The 20,368-nt window shown below is 46.0% G+C and overlaps 1 protein-coding gene across 2 annotated transcripts in view; it reads right to left on the bottom strand.

The window, feature by feature from the left end:
• LOC138566146 (zinc finger protein 485-like) overlaps positions 1-20,368 on the bottom strand; it is a 435,444-nt gene that overhangs the window by 312,315 nt on the left and 102,761 nt on the right. For both annotated transcript variants that reach the window (XM_069643160.1, XM_069643159.1), the window contains exon 3: positions 9,184-9,294. In XM_069643160.1, coding sequence (XP_069499261.1) covers positions 9,184-9,294 — 111 coding nt within the window. The remainder of the gene's footprint in view (positions 1-9,183; positions 9,295-20,368) is intronic.

Raw genomic sequence — 20,368 nt, 5'->3', positions numbered from 1 at the left:
GCTGGTGTGCTGAGCTCCGCCTTATAGCCACATGCACTTTGTTGTTAAATGCGCCTGTAACACTGGCTTCGGCACCCGTATCACTGAAGGGGCCAGCGCCAGGTAGTAGTATTGTGTGGCCATACGTTGCAGATGATCGGGCGAGTGTGCCGAGGGCCGTCCTTTGCAGCTCCGATGGAGTTTGTCCCTCAAACGCTGTCTCCGTCTCCCGCATATGACATCCACTGCTTTCTAGCCACATGGATCACGGTCCCGCTCTGTAATCAGCCCACAAGGCCGCTTGCTTCTGAGGGGGATTTCGTACCTTATTGTACAGCGATTTTCACTAGCACTCGCTCCAGCAATGCTGCATATATTCCCACACGCTGAGCTCACAGGTCAGGCAGCCATTCTAGTTTCTGCTCAACAGCGCCCCCTGGGCTTAAGCCACTTTTCAAAGAGATTTCTTGCCTTCCCACACACCTCTGAGATATAGTTAAGTGGATTGGTTAAGGAGATAGTAGTGTCAGAGGTGGAGAAGTGGTAGTAGTGGTGAAGTAGATGGGGAGGTGAAAGGAGAGATAGTAAGTAGGAGAGAAGACCAAGTTACTTACCTGTGCTAACGTTCTTTCGACTGGATGTTCCCCCTACGTACTCCTCATCTTTGATATTCAAGTTTGCTTGCAGCTTGCTTCAGGAAACATTTTGATAGGGTCCAGCGGCGTCGAGTGTTGGTCCTCGATGGCCTCCGTAGGGTCCTTTGTGACGTTGACGCTGGTATATGAAGCACGCACGCTGACTGTTACTGCATTTCTTAGTTTTATCCTTCCGTTAACTTGCATGCTGGATCATAGATGGAGACAAGTGTGAGAAACCTGAAGGTGTCTCACACTTACAAGTCCCCGGGATCTGTCATCCAGGTGGCCAGGACTCAACCATCGCTATTGGATCCAGTTCCTGGGGGTGGACTAGTGGGGGAGGATCACCTGGATGAGAGGTCTTCGGGGGAGTGGAAGTGGGATGCGGACGGGCGAGACGCGCTATCCCCTTCCCTGTAACACCTTTTCTCTATCTTACCCCGTAGGATATCTAGAAACTCTACCCCCCACTTTTCCAACACAAACACTTTTCTATACTGGGACATACAATGGACTAACACCAGAGCCGGTTACCGGACATGTCCGAACACAATGGTCAGGCAAAGTCAGGCAAACCAACACAGGGGTCAGGTATTTGACAACTACTGTGAGAAACCTGAAGGTGTATCCCTGACTAATACCCGGGGATCTGTCATCCAGGTGGCCAGGACACAGCCATCGCTATTGGATCCAGTTCCTGGGGGTGGACCAGTGAGGGAGTATCACCTGGATGGGGGGGTTCTTGGGGATTGGGAGACCGACGGGTGAGACACAATATCCCCCTTCTTTCAATACCTTTTCCACATCCTACCACGTATGATATTCCAAAACACTGCCCCCCCTTCGCACAACACGAAAGACGACAGACTAACACCAGAGCCGTTTACCTGACATGTCCCAATACAAGGGTCAGGCAAAGTAAGGAACCGACCAGAATCACACATACCTGACAGCCCTTTCCCTTCCCCACAGGGATAAAAGGTTGAGCACAAGAGCACATGGAGAGCAAGGCAGACAGCATAACACAAGAGCTAACTCGGCACAGCAGTTCAAGAGAGGGAGAAAGATGGTGCATACCGAGAGGGTGACAAGGCGAGAGGCGACCTTGCCCTTGCCGACCAAGGCCGTGAAACCTCAGCCGAAGGAATGAGGAGACGGCGATCAACAGAAAGCGTGTGCTGCAGCCTCGGTCAACAGTACAGGAAGCCCTCCTCTGCTTATAACCAACCCGCTGAGAGACGCTTGTCTCTGTGGTACCAACCTTGACTCCAAAGAAAAGGAAAGCCAAGCGGTGCATCACAGCCGGTGAGTCGAGGGGAGAGTCGATAAGAAACCAAACTGTTTTGAACGAAATGTAGGGAACAGCTAACTGAACTGTTTAAAGGTTAAACGAACTATTGATGAGAAAATGGGGTGGGGGGACAAGCAACAGAGGAGTCCGGTACCACGTGTGTGCTCACGTAGGAAACTCCGGTCGATTATACGATGGTAGAAACTATTGTAACCAGAAGGTCTTAAGAAAAGGCGAAAGGGGTCAAATCATACAGGGGTCTTGTAAAATCCTCTGTACAGTTGAAAATCTTTGGCCGACAGATTTGTGAGAAGTAAAGGGAAGGGAGTCCTGGATGACAAAAAATGTATGAGAAATACGAATGACAAAATTGGCAAGAATTAACCCGGCATAAAGATGCTAACAAAAGGGGCAAGGCCTGAAGTCCCTGTGAACAGTGTGTTGACAGGAGTGAACCCGACCGAGGGATGTCCACAGTGCACTAACTGTTTAGCAAACATTGGAAAGAATGAAACCGGAAGAGGGAGGCAGACTAAAGAGGGCAAAGCCAGAGGAGCTGTAGACAGTAAGATTTCTGTGTGCAAGAAGTATTGTAAAACCAGAGGAAGTGGATTGTCCCACTTGGCATTTGGATCCAAGCCAGACCGAGGAAGATCCAGGGGCGAAAAGTCATCACCCATAGTCCATCTGGAAAAAAACGTTTTGTCTGTTTTGTTGAACACATCAGGCGCTCGAAGGCAAGAGACGTTTCATTAAAAGGATGCTTAACCATTGAAGAACCTGATAGCTGGAACAGAACTGCCAGCTCATGCTGGGAAAGCTCAAGTGTGTGCTGTGCTCAGGAGATCCACCTCATCTTGTGCTCAAAATGTGGGGAAGAACGTCCCCTGGCAATCACACCCTGATTTATTATTTGTGAACGCTTCTTTCTTTATTGAATAACCTATCCAACACTCTTTCTGTAATTATTTGTAAGGATTTGGTAATAGATTTTTTTTAGGATAGGTCTTTTACTTTGACAAGATGCCAAAAGGACTACCTTATTTTTCATTTGATGGTCAAAGCTTACTCCCATCTTAGATTTCGGTAGGCGTTTTTCCACCCTGCATTTACAGTTTAATAAACAACGTTAAACTGTGATAACTTGTCTCTGTCTTTACTGTTGCCACCATGAGTTCCTTACAGTACACAGACCTGACGGCCCGGTCTCTTCCAAACAGGGATAAAAGGCAAAGCACGAAAGCGCTCTTCGAGCAAGGCCAAGACTTAGGAGCTCATTATAAGTTTGCCGGTCTGTGAACTACGGTACCGGTAAGCTTGCAATAGTTCCTGGACTGGCAAACTACAAGTTGTGTTTGCGGGTGCCTTTCTGCCCGCCAGGTCCGACCTGGCGGGCAGAGCAGCACACGCGAGCACTGCAAGTCGGATGCACCGGCACCATTATAAACTGTGCCGGTGCATCCGACCTCCCCATTCCCATTCAGCCCAATTACCGGGTCCAGCAAGGCTGTAATGACCCGATGGATAGTGCCGGTAAGTAGCCCTTCACCATGGCCACCCAGAAAGGGTTAGGTGGAGCAACAAAGAACAAGAAAGACAGAACATAAGGAAGTTTACATGTGAAAGGATCTAGTTTCTTTTCCCTGCACCAGCTGTGAAACTTATTCCAAAGGCAGTGGTACAGCAATGTAGTTGCTGGTCTCCATGCTGTCAGAAAGCCGAGGGTGTCTCACTTACTAGTCTCCAGGATCTGTCCACCAGATGGCCAGGACACAGCCATCACTACTGGATCCAGTTCCTGGGGGTGGACCAGTGGGGGAGGATCACCTGAATGAGGGGTCTTCGGAGAGTGGAATTGGGACACCGGCGGTTGAGATGCAGTACCCCCTTCCTTTTAACATCTTTCCCCCACCCTACCCTGTAGGATACTTAGTTGCTCCATCCCCCTTTTCCGACCTGAACACTTTTTTACACCATAACAGACAACGGACTACCACCAGTGCCATGTACCTCACGTGTCCAAACACACGGGTCAGGCAGAGTCAGGCAATTGACAATAACCACGCACATCTGACAGCCCTTTACCTTCCCCACAGGGATAAAATGTGGAGCCCGAGAGCACACTACGATCAAGGCCAGCCACACGAGCAAGCCACTATTCCAGGACGACAGTACAAACGGAGACGAAATGTGGCGAGTCCGTAAAGGACGACAAGGAGAGAGATGCCCTAGCCCTTTTCAACCCAGAACCGCAAAGCCTCTGAAACAGGAAACATAAGACCAGGATTTACAGCTCACGTGTGGAGTAGCAGATGTCAACGGTGCACAGGGCCTCCCGCATTGCTAACCCAGGCAGGGAGGCACACTGGCTACTGTGATACCGTCCTTGACTCCAGAGGCAAGACAAGCCAACGGGTTTCGCACAGCCAGTGAGTCAGAACAAGCTGATAGTGAACTGAACTGTGTTGAGCCCAGGGTTGCAATCGGCAACATAGTATGAATGCAAGGAACTGATGAATAAAGAACTTGTGTGTTTATGAACATTAAAGAAAGCCCAGTTCAGGTCCAAGAGCAGACTGGTCCGGCACCACGTGGGAGCTCATTTGAAAGACTGACCGGGAGCTATTTTGAAACTGCAAGTACCAGAAGGCCTTAGGAAAAGGTAGTGTGAGGTGTCGGAGTGGTGCTACAAGGGTCACATCAAATCCCCTGTACACATATACAAATCTCTGACCCATTGCCAAAAGAAAGCTAGGGGAAGGGAAACCCTGCTTTCTGATGAAACTGTGAATACTGTGAAACAAGGCAAGTGTGAACCCGACAGGGGGATGCCGAAAGAAAGCTAGGAGAAAAGAAACCATGTTTTCTGATGAGAGGTAAATCTTGAACAGTGTTAGAAATTCATGAACTGTGTTGACCCGACGGCGAGAGGCCAAAGGAAAAACGAAGACAAGGAAAATCCCATATCATGATAAAGCAAAGTGAACTGTGAAATTGGCAAATGTGAACCTGGTAGAGGAATGCCTGCGAGTTGGGGTGAAGAGTAATACAACCGTCAACATTGTGTTGACAAGAGGGAACCCGGTTGAGGGTTGTCCGAAGTGGAAGATGTTTGAAAGGACATTTAAAGTTCTTCAATATTGCAAGCTGCATTGTGTGAAAGGCCGTAGTGAACACGACAGAGGGAGGCCAAGTTGCAAGAAGGATCCGAGCCCGGCAGAGGCGAAGAGCAATCACCCAAGGTACAAGATTACAGAGGGAACTTTTTGTTTGTTTGTTGTTTTGAACCAGTAGGCCTTCTGAGGCAAGAGATTTTGTAGCAAAGAGACTTGGCCCTGAAGGTCATGGTATCGTTGAACTGGATTTGTGAGCCTCGTACTGAAGAGGCCCAGGAGTGTGCTGTGCTCAGAAGTCCCGCCTTGTCCCGTGCTAAAAACGTGGGGAAGGGAGACCCAGCCATACCATCCTGATTTATTTTGTGAACACTTCTTTCTTTCCCTGTGAACATTATCCCACACTCTTTTAGTAACTTAGAGGTAAGGATTGGCAATAGGTTTTTTAGTATAGGCCCTTTTTATTTGACAAGACACCACTAGGACTGCCTTATTATTATTTGATGGTCCAAGCTTGCTCCCATCTTAGATTTAGGTTTAGATTAGGCGTTTATCTCACCCATTATAAAGTTGAACAAAAACCCTTGAACTGTGATCATTTGTTTCCGTCTTTACTGTTGCCACCATGACTTCCTTACATTGCCGAAAATAGCACTTCCATTACGTCTTCCGGAAAGTCCCAATCCTTATATCTTACTGTTTCAGACACCAGGTGCGAAGATTGAGAGCCCTGATCTCAGGATGAAGAATGCGACGCCCCTCCTGCGGGAGTAAGTCCTCTCTTGGGGAAGACGAATTGGAGTGCAGATGGCCATTTCTAAAAGGTCTGGGTACCACATTCCCCAGGCCCAATCTGGAGCAATCAGGATCATGGTTTTTCCAAACTCCCTCAACCTCCTGATGACATGAGGAATGACCGGGATCGGCGGAAAAGTGTACAGCAGTGGAAACTCTCAGTCCACCACAAACGCGTCCCCTAGAGCGCCTCTTTGGGGATATTCCCTGGAGCCACTTGACACTGGTAGCAAACAGATCCACTTGAGGTGTTCCCCAAAGGGCGAAGATCTCCAGAAGGACTTCCTGAGCTAGTTCCCACTCGTCGGAGATCGTGCTCTGCCTGGCCAGAGCATCCGCCGCCGTGTTCCTTTCTCCGACTAGATGAACTGCCAGAAGAGTTATTTCTTCTCTTAGTGCCAAGAACCAGAGCTGCATTGCCTCTCTGCATAGGGGCAGTGACCCTACGCCCCCTCTCTCACCATTCCGATGTCACCTGACCTTTGATCACTTGTCTATCTGCTTCTCCGTTTCCCCTTGTCTTTCTCTCCTGTTTTTTTACTGTGCCCACTTAAGAGCGCTGTCCATATCCCGGATGCCGTTTTCAGACACCAGTACTTTTACGCCCATTCCTTTATCAGTTTCTTTGTCTCTTCACCACTCTTCCTAGTTTCCCTCATCCTCCCCTCTGTGGCTAGTTGGGTCTACACCTCCTTGTCATTCATGTCTCCTTAGTGCTTTGTAAAGCGCAGAGATACCCAACAGGGTTTGGTGCCGCACATAAAATAGATACAAAGGGAGTCTATTGGTGAATCTCCTTCTTACGGAAAGGGAGCCAGGTGGTTGTTCGATTGCTAGCAGGATATATAATTGTATTGTTCGGCTTATAAGGAGAATTCTAACTTGAGAGATGAATGGGGAAGGAGATTGGGGTGTGAGATTTTGCCCGAGATGTGGATGGAAATGTGTGCGAATGTTAAACTTTGTGCTATTAATTTGGAGGAACGGTCGAGACAAATTAAGATTCTCAATAGGGTGTTTTGGAGTCCGGAACGAATGTTCAAAAGGGGGATGGTGGACTCGGATGAGTGCTGGTGTTGTGGAAATGGATTGGGAAGTTTGGAACATCTGCTTTGGGAATGTGTGCGTGTGGCATTTTGGCATGATGTTTGTTGTATCGGTTTGCGTGTTTTGAATCTGGATGTTGAGTTGGATTTCATGACGATGATTTTGGGAGGAGGCGAGTTGCTAGAGGATCTCTCTATTTCACAGAAAAAGTTTCTGCTCCGAGGTGCTAGTTTGGGCAAGAAACTAGTTTGGGCAAGAAACTGGTCCTGAGGGGCTGGAAGACACGGATTGCACCTGTTGTGGAGGACTGGATTGAGGGAATGTCTGGTCTTGCAACTATGGAGAGGGTGATTTATAAGCGGCAAGGGAAGTTAAGATGGCATGCAAAGATTTGGGATGACTTTCTGAGTTTGTACTAGTTATTTGATGGTTATTTGTATACTGTATTCTGCGTGTAATTAATTGCTTTGATTGTATTAATTGACTTGCTTGTTTATCTTTGTGTAAATCCTGTAAATAATAAAAAATAAAAAAAATACATACTCAAATTATTGCCACCCACGTTCAATTGACTGATGTAAAGTTCATGCATTAAAACTATGTGAAACTCCTCTGAATAGAATCACAAGATTTTATTTTAAAAATATAGATTAAGAGCAGATGAGTAGCAGCTCGACCCAAAGGCTCTACGTTTACATTCATCAAGCCCAACTCTCAGATGAATGCTTGGCAAAGGGCAGATTATCCATCTGAAGTCCTTTCCTCTGGCCACATTCAGGCACTCCCATCCTACATCACTATCCGGCCCGTACCTTTTTCGCTCTGCACTCTGTCCACAGCAGGACACATGTTCCACATCAGACTTCATTAAGCACTATATGAATGACCAGATTTATTTTCTGTTAATTGTTCTAAGAGTAGGGCTGCAGGAATCGGTGGATGAAAGCAAGCGACTGCAGAGAAAATACTGAGCTTTCACAGTGAGTTTGTAATGCTTTTGAATTGTAATGTTTTTGACTAAAACATGGAGTCTGCGTGAAATGATATGATATATGGCATTTGTAACGCGCCTATACACAAGTGTTTCAAGGCGAGACGAGGCAGGGAGGGGGAACAAGGGGAAGACAGACAACGATCCTACTAGGCCAGGTGTCATTCAGATCGCGCAAGTGCAGGGGTAGGGGAAGGGAAAAAGTGCAAGGGGAAGGGGAGGGGGGGAAGTGCAGTAAAGGGTAAGAAGAATACAAATAAATAATAGGGCCAGCTGGTGGCAAGTGCAAGGTAAGTGCAGACAAGTGCTGGGAAGGGAGGGCTGTAAGGATACAGAGACAGTCCCGCAATGCAGGGGTTGCCAGGGAGGCAGTGCAAGTGGAGAGTGGCTGGGCCAGGACCGAGGTCGGGGTCGAGTGGTCCAGTTGCAGATTCAGTGCAGTTTCAGTGAAGAATTTAGCAGGGGAGAGGGAGAGAGAAAGCAGAAGCAAAGAGGAAGGTTTTGAGGTGCTTCCGGAACGGGAGATGGTTCTCCTTAAGTTTCAGGGAGGCAGGAAGGTTGTTCCAGAGGGAGGCCCCTGCCTCCCTCTGGAATGAATTCTGGGTGCGCCTAGAGCAGCAATGCACATTATCTTTCTCAATGAGATCTGCATTTAATGAGAAGTTTGAACACTGTTTCACTAGCAAACATGTTTTTCAGCGAGATCACTGCTTATATTATTCTCCATTGCTTCATGCATTGTTTTAAAGAAAGGTGCCAGCTCGCGCGCGATAACGTTGCAGGAGCCGAAGGAAAGTTATGCTGCCTTCCGTGCTCCGGCGAGAAAGGGAAGAGTTTACCTCTTGAGATTGCCATGAGTCATTTCAGCCGAGGACCCAGGTTTAAAACGACAAGCACAAAAACAGAAAATGTTTTGGGGAAGCGTGGACGCACGCCTTCCCATTCCCGTTGCAGTAAGATTCTCTTGTGCCTGGCCTTTTTCGGAGTTCATCACTGATGCTGGCTGATGAGGAGGGGTTCTGCAGTGACCCCAATGGTGACGTATATGTAAACCATTTACTATGCATTCATTTATTTTCTTTACTGCATTAATTTTGATATGTATGCTGACTGCGAATAAACGGCCATGAAGAGCCATTTTACATTATAGCTGAAAGTGTGTTGTGTGAATAATTGAATTTCAACGTGTACACGTTTTTCTTGTGTGTTGGGGCTGTGAAAGATTTAACTGTACTTTTGAGAAGCAAAACAGAGTTGGATCTTCAGTCTTGATCAATAGAGATCTTGGTCGCAAGGATCTTGACAGATTGCAGGCTTCCCCTTACTCACCTGGTGGAAGGTGAATACTGCTCCTTAACTCTACTTCTTGAAGGTCTATAGAGTGCATATCTTTCTTTTCTTTGGGGCGGAGTGAAAAGACAGAGGTGGCAATCAAAGGACCTATGAAGAAACAAACAAACAAGTTAATATATTCTGATAAATTCATCATTAGAGTTGCCTGAATTGTGATTTTGCATGTTTTATGACAATTGACGATCAAAACTTTGTTAACAGCACAACACCATTCTCAGTGTGCAGAGCCCAAGCTAAAACAGATTTCTCCATATTGTCATAATAATTAATCAATAATCAAATTAAGTCACTGGATGTCCTTCTATAAATAGCAGCTAGAAACAAGTGCTTTAAGGTTTCCTTAACACCATCACAATGAGGACACTTCTATCCCCAAACACATTTATATATATATATGCATTTTGGGAAAATGCTGAGTCAATCCTCATACCCAACGGTGTCTTTAATCAAACAATAGGATTGTGGTGGGGAGCACATATAACACTTCTTAAAGTACTTTCCAATATCCATGGTTAAAGCCGATGACAGCATTAACACAGCAAAAGGGATGTGAAAAAGTTATACTTTTACAAACCACTGCAAACAGCTCTACAATGAATAGCTAGATATCAAAGATCCGAGGACTTTCGTATTGGGACATAGTCTAACAGTTTGATCAATACATTGGGTACATATTGCCTTTTACCATACAGTTGTCCAAAATACTTTCAAAGCCAGAAGCACAATATGAAGTAAGGAATTTATCACACATTTCGACCCCCTAACCACTGATATCAGTGGTGAATCTTAATAGTTTGTGAGGCGTAGCAGTTGATTGATCATCAATTGAGCAGGTTACCATGTGACGTTGACAATCTAAGAGCAGATATCTCACAGCATCCTTTCTGGGCAAGGAATAAAAGATGTGCCAAATGACGCGCTGATGAACAACATGAGATGGTGTTCCTGTTAACGAGCCGCCATGTCAGAGCGACGGTGTGTGGCCATCATCTGCCACAACCTGATGAGGCCTGTAGGGGAGCTTTAACATGCTAGAGCGAGAGGTTAAAACACGTGCCAAGTGCAGCGTTAATAAGAAAATCTTAACACGCAATTCCTGTCATTAAGCCACCCTGTCAGAGCTCCGGTGTCCCGAGATCAATAGCTGTGACCTGAAATGAACATTATATTAACATTTAATATATACAGGTCGGATATGTTTACATCCATATTGCAGCAAATTAGAAGTAGCTGTGAAATCCTCCGACACATAGCACAGTATAATGCGACCAGAGGTTTAGAGCGCTAGCCCCTGGCAGCCATATGTTAGGGCAGCAAGCCAAGCCCTCTCTAGACACACTCAGATTTTGAAATCAGGATTTTTAAATTCAGCATGGTAGAGCTTAAATCACTATCCTTGCAAGATGTAGGCAGAAATGAATAGTTTATAGACTTTATCGGGAATAACATGATGTGTTTCCAACAAGTTGAAGTAAATGAGTTTTCCTCTATTCAATTGGATTGCTGTTTTTATCATTATATAGTTCTCAAGATATGAGTAGTAGGATTACAATTTTTCCCGTTTATGGTTCATCTCCTGCTTGAACGCTGCATGGCAGACTAGAAATTCCTGCTGTAATTTCCACAACATAATGCTTTGGTCAGATTATGTGGATAATTTATAATTATGTGTGATTAAATGCTTAAATGCTTTGATTTCTCAAAAGAAGGAGCATCACACTTGTACGGTACGTTTGAAACCTATCTCTCCCCAACTCTAAGAGAGGGTCCCCTGCCTCTACTAAGGAACAAAGGAATTGGTCAGAATGTCCAAGTAAATCAAAAGAGTCGACCGTCGTGTCAACATGCCTACTTCTGTCCCTCACACTTGCAATGAATATAAAAAGATGTAGTGGATCTTCCAGGTCCAGAAGAAGGACTCCCTTCATTTGGACAATGAGTCACAGTTCCAGTCGTAGGTGCGAACTTCGCCTGAGAGAATGACTCCCTTCACAAGGTCTCTGTACCTTTCCCAGGAAACAAACAATGTTCCAGACTGTGATGCTCTAAAGCGCCCAGTTCCAATTCAACAGGCAAAGATCCAACTCTAACGTCATTCCTTATTGTCCATAGTTTGCTTCACTATTGGGTTCTTGGAGAAGGTTTCCCTTCTTCTGGTATTTTGCTCATAATGCCTCCACTGTGCCAGGGGATTGGCTCCCTTCCACGGCCCTTCTTCCGTTTGGCTACACAATGTACACCACCAGGCGGTAGGGTTTCTTCCCCTGCCCTTCCTTGGCTTCAGGGGGGCACAACTCCAGGAGTTATTGCTTCCTTCTCCTGATGCCGGTTTGCTTCACGGTTCCCGAAATGCTGGTGGGGGGGAATATTTCCATTTGCCCCCCTCCCTGCCCCCAAGCTCATCTCAGACTTAGTTTGTAGTTCACACTGCCAGCGTGAATGCCTCCCTTTTCCTGGCTTCATTGCCCCTTTTGCCTCCACAATTCACTGTTCGATATTGCCTGGGGGCATGCCTCCCTTCCCCTGGCTTGGTCTTCACTTCAAAAGGTCCACATACACTTCCAAGCTTATGGGTGCAGGTTCCAGACATGTGTGTTTCTCTTGTATTTTTGCAGTATCCCTGGTTCACTATCCTGCCATGTGACTATGAAGATGACTTGGGTTGTTCTTCACAAAAAGGCTGCACATTCCAGCTGCTCATCGTGCCTGGACGCCTGCTTCTCCACCGCTGTGGTCGGTCTCTCCACAGTAGGCAGGATTGGGACAACTCCACCTACAGTGCAGCGTCCTCAGCAACAACCAGCTCTGTTCTTGCTCCAGTCTGCTTCCTGTCTCGCACTTCCTCCAGGCAGGGCTTCCGTTTTGAATGGGTTCTGCCTAATCAGGCTTTGGAAAACACTACACTGTCTACACTACACTGTCAATTCAAGTTCCTTATGAGTGCTGTTTATGCTTCCTCACTACTTCATCCCAATACTGATCTTGAGGTCTTCCAGTGAGTCAATTGGCCTCTACCTCATCTCAGTACTTCAGGGAGGCATATCCTTCGCAGAGTCCACACTTCTCCTCATCCCAGTACTTCCTATACTGATTGTATGACGAACATATAAAGTGTTGGTGGGAGGGGGATAGGAAGGTATGTGAGGGTTAGGTGGGCTATCGGGATAGCATGCTCTCTCCAGGTCGTCGCTGGTCCTATAGGTTTTTTTTTTTTTTTAAAGGTGGTACAAAAATCAGTTTTCGTTAATCAAATATGTTTTTCAAATAGGTCATTGAACAATTCCTCTATATTTAAATTGAATAGATTCCATTAATCAACTAATTCAATTACACTGCTGTATTGACAACACTTCCATATGACGTTTCAGTTTTAATGAGTTCATTTTTTGATACAAGGAGTAGTTTATGAAAGGTCTCCTAATCACCGTTGATGTGTTAGTGGCACTCTCTAAACAGAACCGCTTGTAGGGACTTTTCATATGTGTGATGCCATTTGTGTAGTCATCTTTGATGTCCTGAGTGTTAGTCTTAGCAGTACACAGCGGTGGCGCGAGTTATGGCTTGCATAGTTTACCATAACTGGGGAATTTCTTGGGATTTTGATTTTACTTGTAACCATAACGTCCATTTAACAAAGTTTGTTCACTGAATTTCATTGGCATAGTTTTTGCCAGTGCACCCTATGCGAGTTCTTCGACCATCTGCATGGTGGGTGTGCACTCGCCTAGGCTTTTTTGATATTTTCTAAGAAACTGAATGATGGGAGATCAACTTTGGAAAATGTGTGGGGCTAATGTGACACCTAGGAGCACATGAAGGCATCTGAAAAGGAGGAGTGCAAAACCTTCCTCCTGCCATGGCCAGCCTAATTAAATATCAAAGGCTCCATGGATCTGCCCTGCCCATTGTCAGTACTGCTGGTGGCAGCACATAATGAGAGTTAATTGAAGCAAGCCTGCGAGAGGCCTGGTCGCAGAGCTGACAGAGGGGACAGGAAACCAAGCATCTTTTTGATATGCATCTGTGTCAACCGTTAAGTCAGCTCCCACCTCTTAGTATCAAAGGCAGTGAAATGTCATGTCTGCGACAACTGTTTACAGTAGGTAACCCCCGCAGGAGGCCCTCCTTTCAAAGGGTAGATGTACGTGATTTGATGGAGACAGTCTGTTCTCGCCACAACTTCAAGGCAGACATGCACTTTGATCAGGCACTAGAGAGCTCAATTAACCACAGAGACAATTTGATCCACAACAGACAGGAAGATGGGTATGACTTAGTAGTACAGGTTTACGCCCCTTTGCCTTTCCTGTTGCAAAGCACTGTGGTCATGACCTCACCTTACAGGCCAATATCTTAGAACCCTTCTCTGGTCCCTGGTCTTTCCCAATCGTTCTACTAACCAAGCCAGACCAATCCTGGAGGTTTTGTATTGACTTCCGCCAAGTAAATACCATCTCACGCATAACAGAAGATTGTTGGTAGTGACCCAGGATTGGTTCATTAAGGTAGGCTTAGCCTGCACCAATCACTGGGGCCCATTTGGCTTGAAAAGAGGGCGGAGCTACTCTCTTAAAGGATCATCTGAAGACTTTGCAAGAAGTAGCAAGAACTCCTCATTTGGACTCTGGCTGAAGGTAAAGTGCCTTACAATTTCCGCCAGTCAAGGAAGGCCAAAGAGAGATGCACGATCCCTCCCCTAAACATCTCCCAGGGAACAGAGGGAGATACTGAATCCAGCTGACCCTCCAAGCAGCTCCAGAACCGGAACCCAGTCAGCACACAGCGTGCCCCGCTAGGCTCTGCAACAAGCTGCCTAGGTGGGAAGTGCACAAGAGTCTGTGAACCAAACCAAGGACAAGGCAGTGCCTGCAACATTCTCCTCAGCTTTGGGCCGTCGGCCTTAAAGGACGACACAATTGCAGCAAAGAAGCTAGGAGGAGTGCACTGTGAGAAACCAGAAAGTGCCTCACCCACTAGTCCCTTGGTATCTCATCGCTTTTGGATCCAGTTCCTGGGGGTGGGCCAGTCCGGGAGGTTCACCGGGTGATGGGTCTTCGGGGAGTAGGAGTGGGACACTGGATGGTGAGACGCGGTATCCTCTTCCCTATAACACCTTTACCCCATCCTACCAAGAGATTTAAACACTCCGCCCCCCCCCCCTCTCCCTTTACAACACAAACACTTTCTCATGGACGGCCCGCTATGAGAGAAAACAGACTAACACCTGAGCAGTCTACCGGACGTGTCCCAATACAATGGTCAGGCAAGGTCTGGCAATTACTGATCACACACACACACACCAGACTTCCATTACACTTCCCCACACGGATAAAAGGTAGAGCACAAGAGCACACTTTGAGCGAGGCAAAGCACACGAGGAAACAGCAGTTCCAAGATGGCAGTTTAAAGACACCGAAATGGAAGGTGGTCGTAAGGAGGGAAGTTCCCTTGACCTTTTCGACAAGGAACCGTTACTTTCACAAAACCCAGAGAACAGAAAGTGTAAGACCAGGAAACCAGGCAGAAGAATCCTACATTGTGTGTCAGAGGGGCCCACCAACGTCAGTAATCAAGGTGGGGAGAATCTTCAGCCACTGTGGTACTGTCCTTGGCTCCAAGAACGAAGCCGCTTCAGTGAAAGCAACGCAGCCGGTAAGTTGGGGAGACCGATACAAGACCGGTCTGTGCAAGCAGCAACATGGGCGAGAGCTGGAACAAATAATTTGTTAAAACGCGTGTGATAAGAGATGCAAATGAAATTAAACTTTTGATGAGTGATTGAACTTTAAAGCAAGTTACAATACCCTTGACGGAGTGGTCCGGCATAACGTGGGTGCTCAATCGAAGGTCTCTGTAAGGTAGCCAGATGGGAAGTAATAACAGTAGATAAAATTGGTCCGAGCATGGCTGAGGGAGATCAAATGAAAAAGTTGTGAAGATTTGTGAATCAAAGTGGTCCTGCAACGGGTCAAGTCAAATCCTGCACACAGTCGAACGTCTTCGATTTCAATGAAGTACAGAAAGGTTGGAAAAGTACATGGATATGGTCAGAGCCTGACAGAGGGAGATCAATTGAAAGCTTTGTGTTAAAGTGGGTCTAAGCCCGGCGGAGGGGGGCCCGGGGTGAATCAAAAATCACCCAAGATGTTGTACATGAGAATCCTGAGGAGAAAGGAACTTTTGAATCTTTGTCGCATCAGGCCCTCTGAAGTAAGAAACTTTCAATGGCAAAGAGACTTTGACCTAGAAGGCCCGCGATACTGAGATTTGAACTGCATCCTCATGCTAGAGAAGCCAGAGACTGTGCTAAGCTTGAGTGTGCTGCCTTGTCCCGTGCTGAAAACGTAGGGAAGGGAGGCCAATGGCTTGAATATCTTGAAATATTTTTTCTTGAACACTTTTCTTTTGTAATGTTTACAATGTTTCCCACACTATTTCGTATTTAGAAGTAAGGATTAGCAATAGGTTTATTAGTAAAGGTCCTTTTATTTTGACAGACTCGACTAGGACTGCGTTATTATTTGATGGTTGTAGCTTGCTCCCATCTTTAAATATAAGGTTAGATAGACCTTTTTCAAACCCAATTGAAGTTCAGTACACACCCTTGAACTGTGGTCACTAGCGTCTGTCTTACTGTTTGATGCCATGCCTTACTTATTATGATGAAAAGTATTTTTGAAATCTCTGGTTAGAGACTATGTTCAGTCAAGTGACAAAACTGAATGAAATGATTTTGATAATGCCATTAATTGTGCCACCATATACATATAAGAGGTTACTTTGAACACATGGACAAAATTAGAACACCATCTGGAAATATGGACTAGCCCACCCAGAAAGCAGTGATCCTTTATTCTGCAATTTTTTTGCCTCTTGTGTTCAGAGAAAATGAGGTGTGTATAGGTAATAGATATACCGCATCAACCTCAAGCAAACTGGCAAACCGTGTTATACCGGACAACCTTTACAACCTATTCCAACTCAATGTAATATCTTAAACACACCTAATAGGTCTACTACCCCACCTCTTCAAGCCACAGAGGTCACTAAAACCCCAACTATTGTGGGAGCACTCCTCAACGTGAGATCGCTTGTTGCCCATGCCCTAGACATTGCCGACATAATAATAGAAGGCAACCTTGATTTTCTCGCTGTCACTGAGACCTGGCTACATAATGCAGCAGGACCAGCGCTCATGCTAGCCATCCCTGATGGCTATACGATAGTTAGACACGACCGAGTAGGAGCTAGAGGTGGCGGCATTGCGATAATCTCTAAAATAAGCCTCTCTCTTAGACTAGTACCCACCCAATCGATTCACTCTTGTGAGACGCTATCGGCTAAACTCCAACTAAATAATAACCAAACCCTTATCATCCACCTCCTATATAGACCTCCTGGTCCATTAGGCACTTTCGAAGATGACCTCCACATCTTACTTACAAATAACCTTAAACCTTGCTCTCAATCGATCCTTCTTGGGGACTTTAACTTAGGCCTCCATGATACTACAGATACTAATGCTACACTGGTAGCCAATTCTATTCACTCACTCGGCTTAACTCAAAGAGTTGATAAGCCTACGCATCTGAAGGGAAGAACCTTGGACTGGATAGCTGACTGTAACTGTACAACGTCTATCTCATCTATAATGCCCCTACCCTGGACAGACCATTCCCTGGTGTCCTTTAATTTAGTTACCGCCAGACCCAACCCCACGGCCCCCCCACCAGCACCTCCTTGCTTAACAAGAAATAAAAAATGCATCACCCTAGAGAAAGTAATCCCAGCTATATTACCAACCCTTAATGCGCTATCAGAGAACCTAAGCCCCAGTATCCTAGTGCAAGAATTTAACACCATCATGCTCACTACCTTAGACAAAGTGGCCCCTCTCAAGCTTAGACCGAGTAAGCCGAAAGCTCATCTAAACAAATGGTTTACTCCACAGTTAAAAGATCTACGTATCTTAAAAAGAAAGAGTGAAACCGCTTGGAGGCTTTGCCCATCAGCGGACAACAAAGCCAAACGTTCCACTCTCTCCTCACTGTATAAAAAAGAAGTCTGCCAGGCAAAACGTAATTCATATGATGACCGCATAGCGAAATCCAACTCCAGTATGAAAGAGCTCTTCTCGATTCTAAAGGAACTTGAGTCCCCCATTGCCATTCAGGACACCTGCACCAAGGACAAACCTTGGTGTACGGCTATCCAGCAAGCCCTTACCAATAAAATCATCACACTCCAAAATAAAATCAAGCAAAAAAAAAATGCACTCAAAATTCAGGATCCGCCTCATACCAAGAACTCATTGGGGCATAGTAACACCTTCCACTTCTCCAAAATGACCACCCTGGAAGTAGAAAAAGTTATCCTGTCGCTTAAACCTTCAAACTGTAAAGGTGACATCTGCCCAGCACAGCTGATAAAAGACGCTGCCAGAGAATTATCCCCCTTTATTGCTAAACTGATCAACGCTTCCTTCGCTTCAGGTACGATCCCGGCCAACCTTAAACAGTCCTGGGTTCTCCCTCTCCTAAAGAAGCAGACATTAGACCCTCTCATCCCTACTAACTACCGCCCTATCACGACGGTACCGTTTCTCCTTAAGATTCTGGATAAAGCTGCCTATATCCAAATTCAAAGGCACCTGGAACTACACAACCTATTAGGAGAAAGACAATCGGGCTTCCGACCCCTACACGGAACAGAAACTGCCCTTATAGACTTGAAGTCCCAAATCGATGAGCTAAGAGACAAAGGGAGAACAGTACTCCTAATACTCCTGGACCTCTCAGCGGCCTTTGATTTGGTGGATCACAGAGTCCTCTGTAGCCACCTGGACTCCGCCGCTCATTTCTCGGCAGAAGCTATTGGATGGATCAAGTCTTTCCTGAGCGAGAGAACGATGCGAGTCTGCTCTCCCTCCGCGGAGGCAGATCCCACCCCGATCTCGTGTGGTGTCCCTCAGGGCTCCTGCGTATCCCCAACTCTATACAACATTTTCACCAAGCCTTTGTTCGACGATCTGGATCATCTTGGTATCACCTATACTAACTACGCAGATGATACACAGATCCTCCTCCCGCTTTCTGGGGATCATGCTAAGGACACGGAATTGGTGAACAAGGTATACCTTATCATCCAGGCATGGATGGCTACTCACGGCCTTTGTCTAAACGATGATAAGACAGAGTTGATCATCTTAGGTACCCGAGCCAATATCAAAAAACTAGGACAGGAATTTGCCTCCTTCAACATAGACGGGAACATCATCCAAGTATCCAAGGATGTTAAAACCCTGGGATTCTATCTTGATTCTACCCTATCTTTTGACAAACAGCTAAAATCCCTTGCCTCCTCCACGGCCTACACGTGCAAACTGATTAGAGCCAGTAAACCTTTCCTCTCCAACAAGAGTTGTCTAATCCTGGCCAGAGCCTTAATTCTTTCCAGAGTAGATTATTGTAATGCCCTATACTCTGGAGCTAATAATAAAATAACCCAGAGACTACAAACATTACAAAATAATGCCTTGAGAGCGGCACTAGGCATTAACAAACAGTCCCATATCTCGTCCACCAGACGACATCACAACTGGCTGTCTACAGAGAACAAAATAAAACTCAAGATGCTATCCTTGACCCACAAAGCCCTCAATAACTCTGCCCCTAGTTACTTGTCTGACAAACTCCATAGGAGAACATCTTCCAGACCCACCAGAGCTGGTAACTTCAACTGTTTGACAATACCGAACTTTAGACTGAACACTATCGGAGGAAACAGTTTCCCAGTAAAGGCAGCTAAAACTTGGAATTCTCTACCACAAGACCTGAGAGCAGACATGCCCTATCGTTGCTTCAGGAAAAAAGTTATTCAACTCCTCACCTCGACTGACCTTTGCTGACCGGGGGCTCCTACTTCCTACGAGCATCTTGACCCCCTAGAACTTGTATACTTGCTGTAATTACTGTATGCCTGATCTGTCTAACCCAATGTAATTTTAATGTACATTTTGCCATGATGTAACCTGTAAGTTTCGTATTTCCTTGCCACTGCGCCCTGTTACCCCTGGGTCTGGCGTGCATAAAAAGTGAATAAAACAAACAAACAAACCCATAGACTGTAACCTACCCATAGACTGTAACCTGTGGGGACATATATGTTGGTTTATGCCTTACTTACAGCACAGACAAGCATCAACCAGCGTCCACTTTTAAGGACATTTGAGGCAGTCGAGCCCCTCGAGCTGCAATCGACCACACTGCCGACTGTTGTCACGCCGCAGTCATACACGCCGTCTGAGATGCCTCGACCGGTGCTTTAGACCTGCCAATCAGCACCGAGACGATTCCTGACCCCGAGCTGCCGTGTAGGCCTGCCTACAGCCGTCCAACCAGCCTTGCTCGCCAAACTGCCTGTCGCCCGATGCCTGCAACTGTCTTTCTTCCATCTTGAACTTTGTTGCAGGAGCTGCAGAGCGCACTTCTACAAGCATAGGTACATTGTGGTTCTATCCCCCCGGGTCCTTCCCTGAGGGCCCCTTGTGACATTTTACGACCCATTGCTCCCTTTGTGCTTAAACCAAGTATCCTTGAACTATTTATTACTTTACCAACTACACTCCTGTCAGTATTTTTTCTATTTATACTTAATTTTAATTGTATCATGACAATTTTTACAAGAATCATTATCATCGGGTTCCAATTGAGGTGCCGGATTTCGCTTCTATACTTTGTCCCATTAATTAAGGTCCAATGATATGGTTTCTGAAGAAGTTGTGAGCTTCTTCTTAGTTGGTTCTGGTATGGAATTTGTCTCTTTTTTCTTGTTCCAAGCCGATACTCTAAAGGATCCGTGCTGTGGCTATGACCAGAAGTGTATTGTCGCGGTTTATCATTCTGGACCACCAGAATTCCTCCTCATGGATATACGCTCCCTGTAAGTGATGTCTCAGATAGGTGTCTCTTGACTTAGCTGTGCCAGGGCACGACAGTAAGAGATGTCTTATTATTTCTATCTGGGTCTTGTTTTTGCAGTGACAGCAAGTATTGGAAGTCGATAGCCCCCAAATTGCCAAAATCTCGTTAGTTTTCAAAACATTCAGACAAGCTTTTAGGAATGTAGATCGCAGTATTCTGTCTGGGAATTTTGTTAAATA

This window comes from Ambystoma mexicanum, chromosome 2p, assembly GCF_040938575.1.
Source record: "Ambystoma mexicanum isolate Mex_15411 chromosome 2p, UKY_AmexF1_1, whole genome shotgun sequence".
Lineage (NCBI taxonomy): Eukaryota > Metazoa > Chordata > Amphibia > Caudata > Ambystomatidae > Ambystoma > Ambystoma mexicanum.
This window is presented reverse-complemented; position numbering and strand designations above follow the sequence as displayed.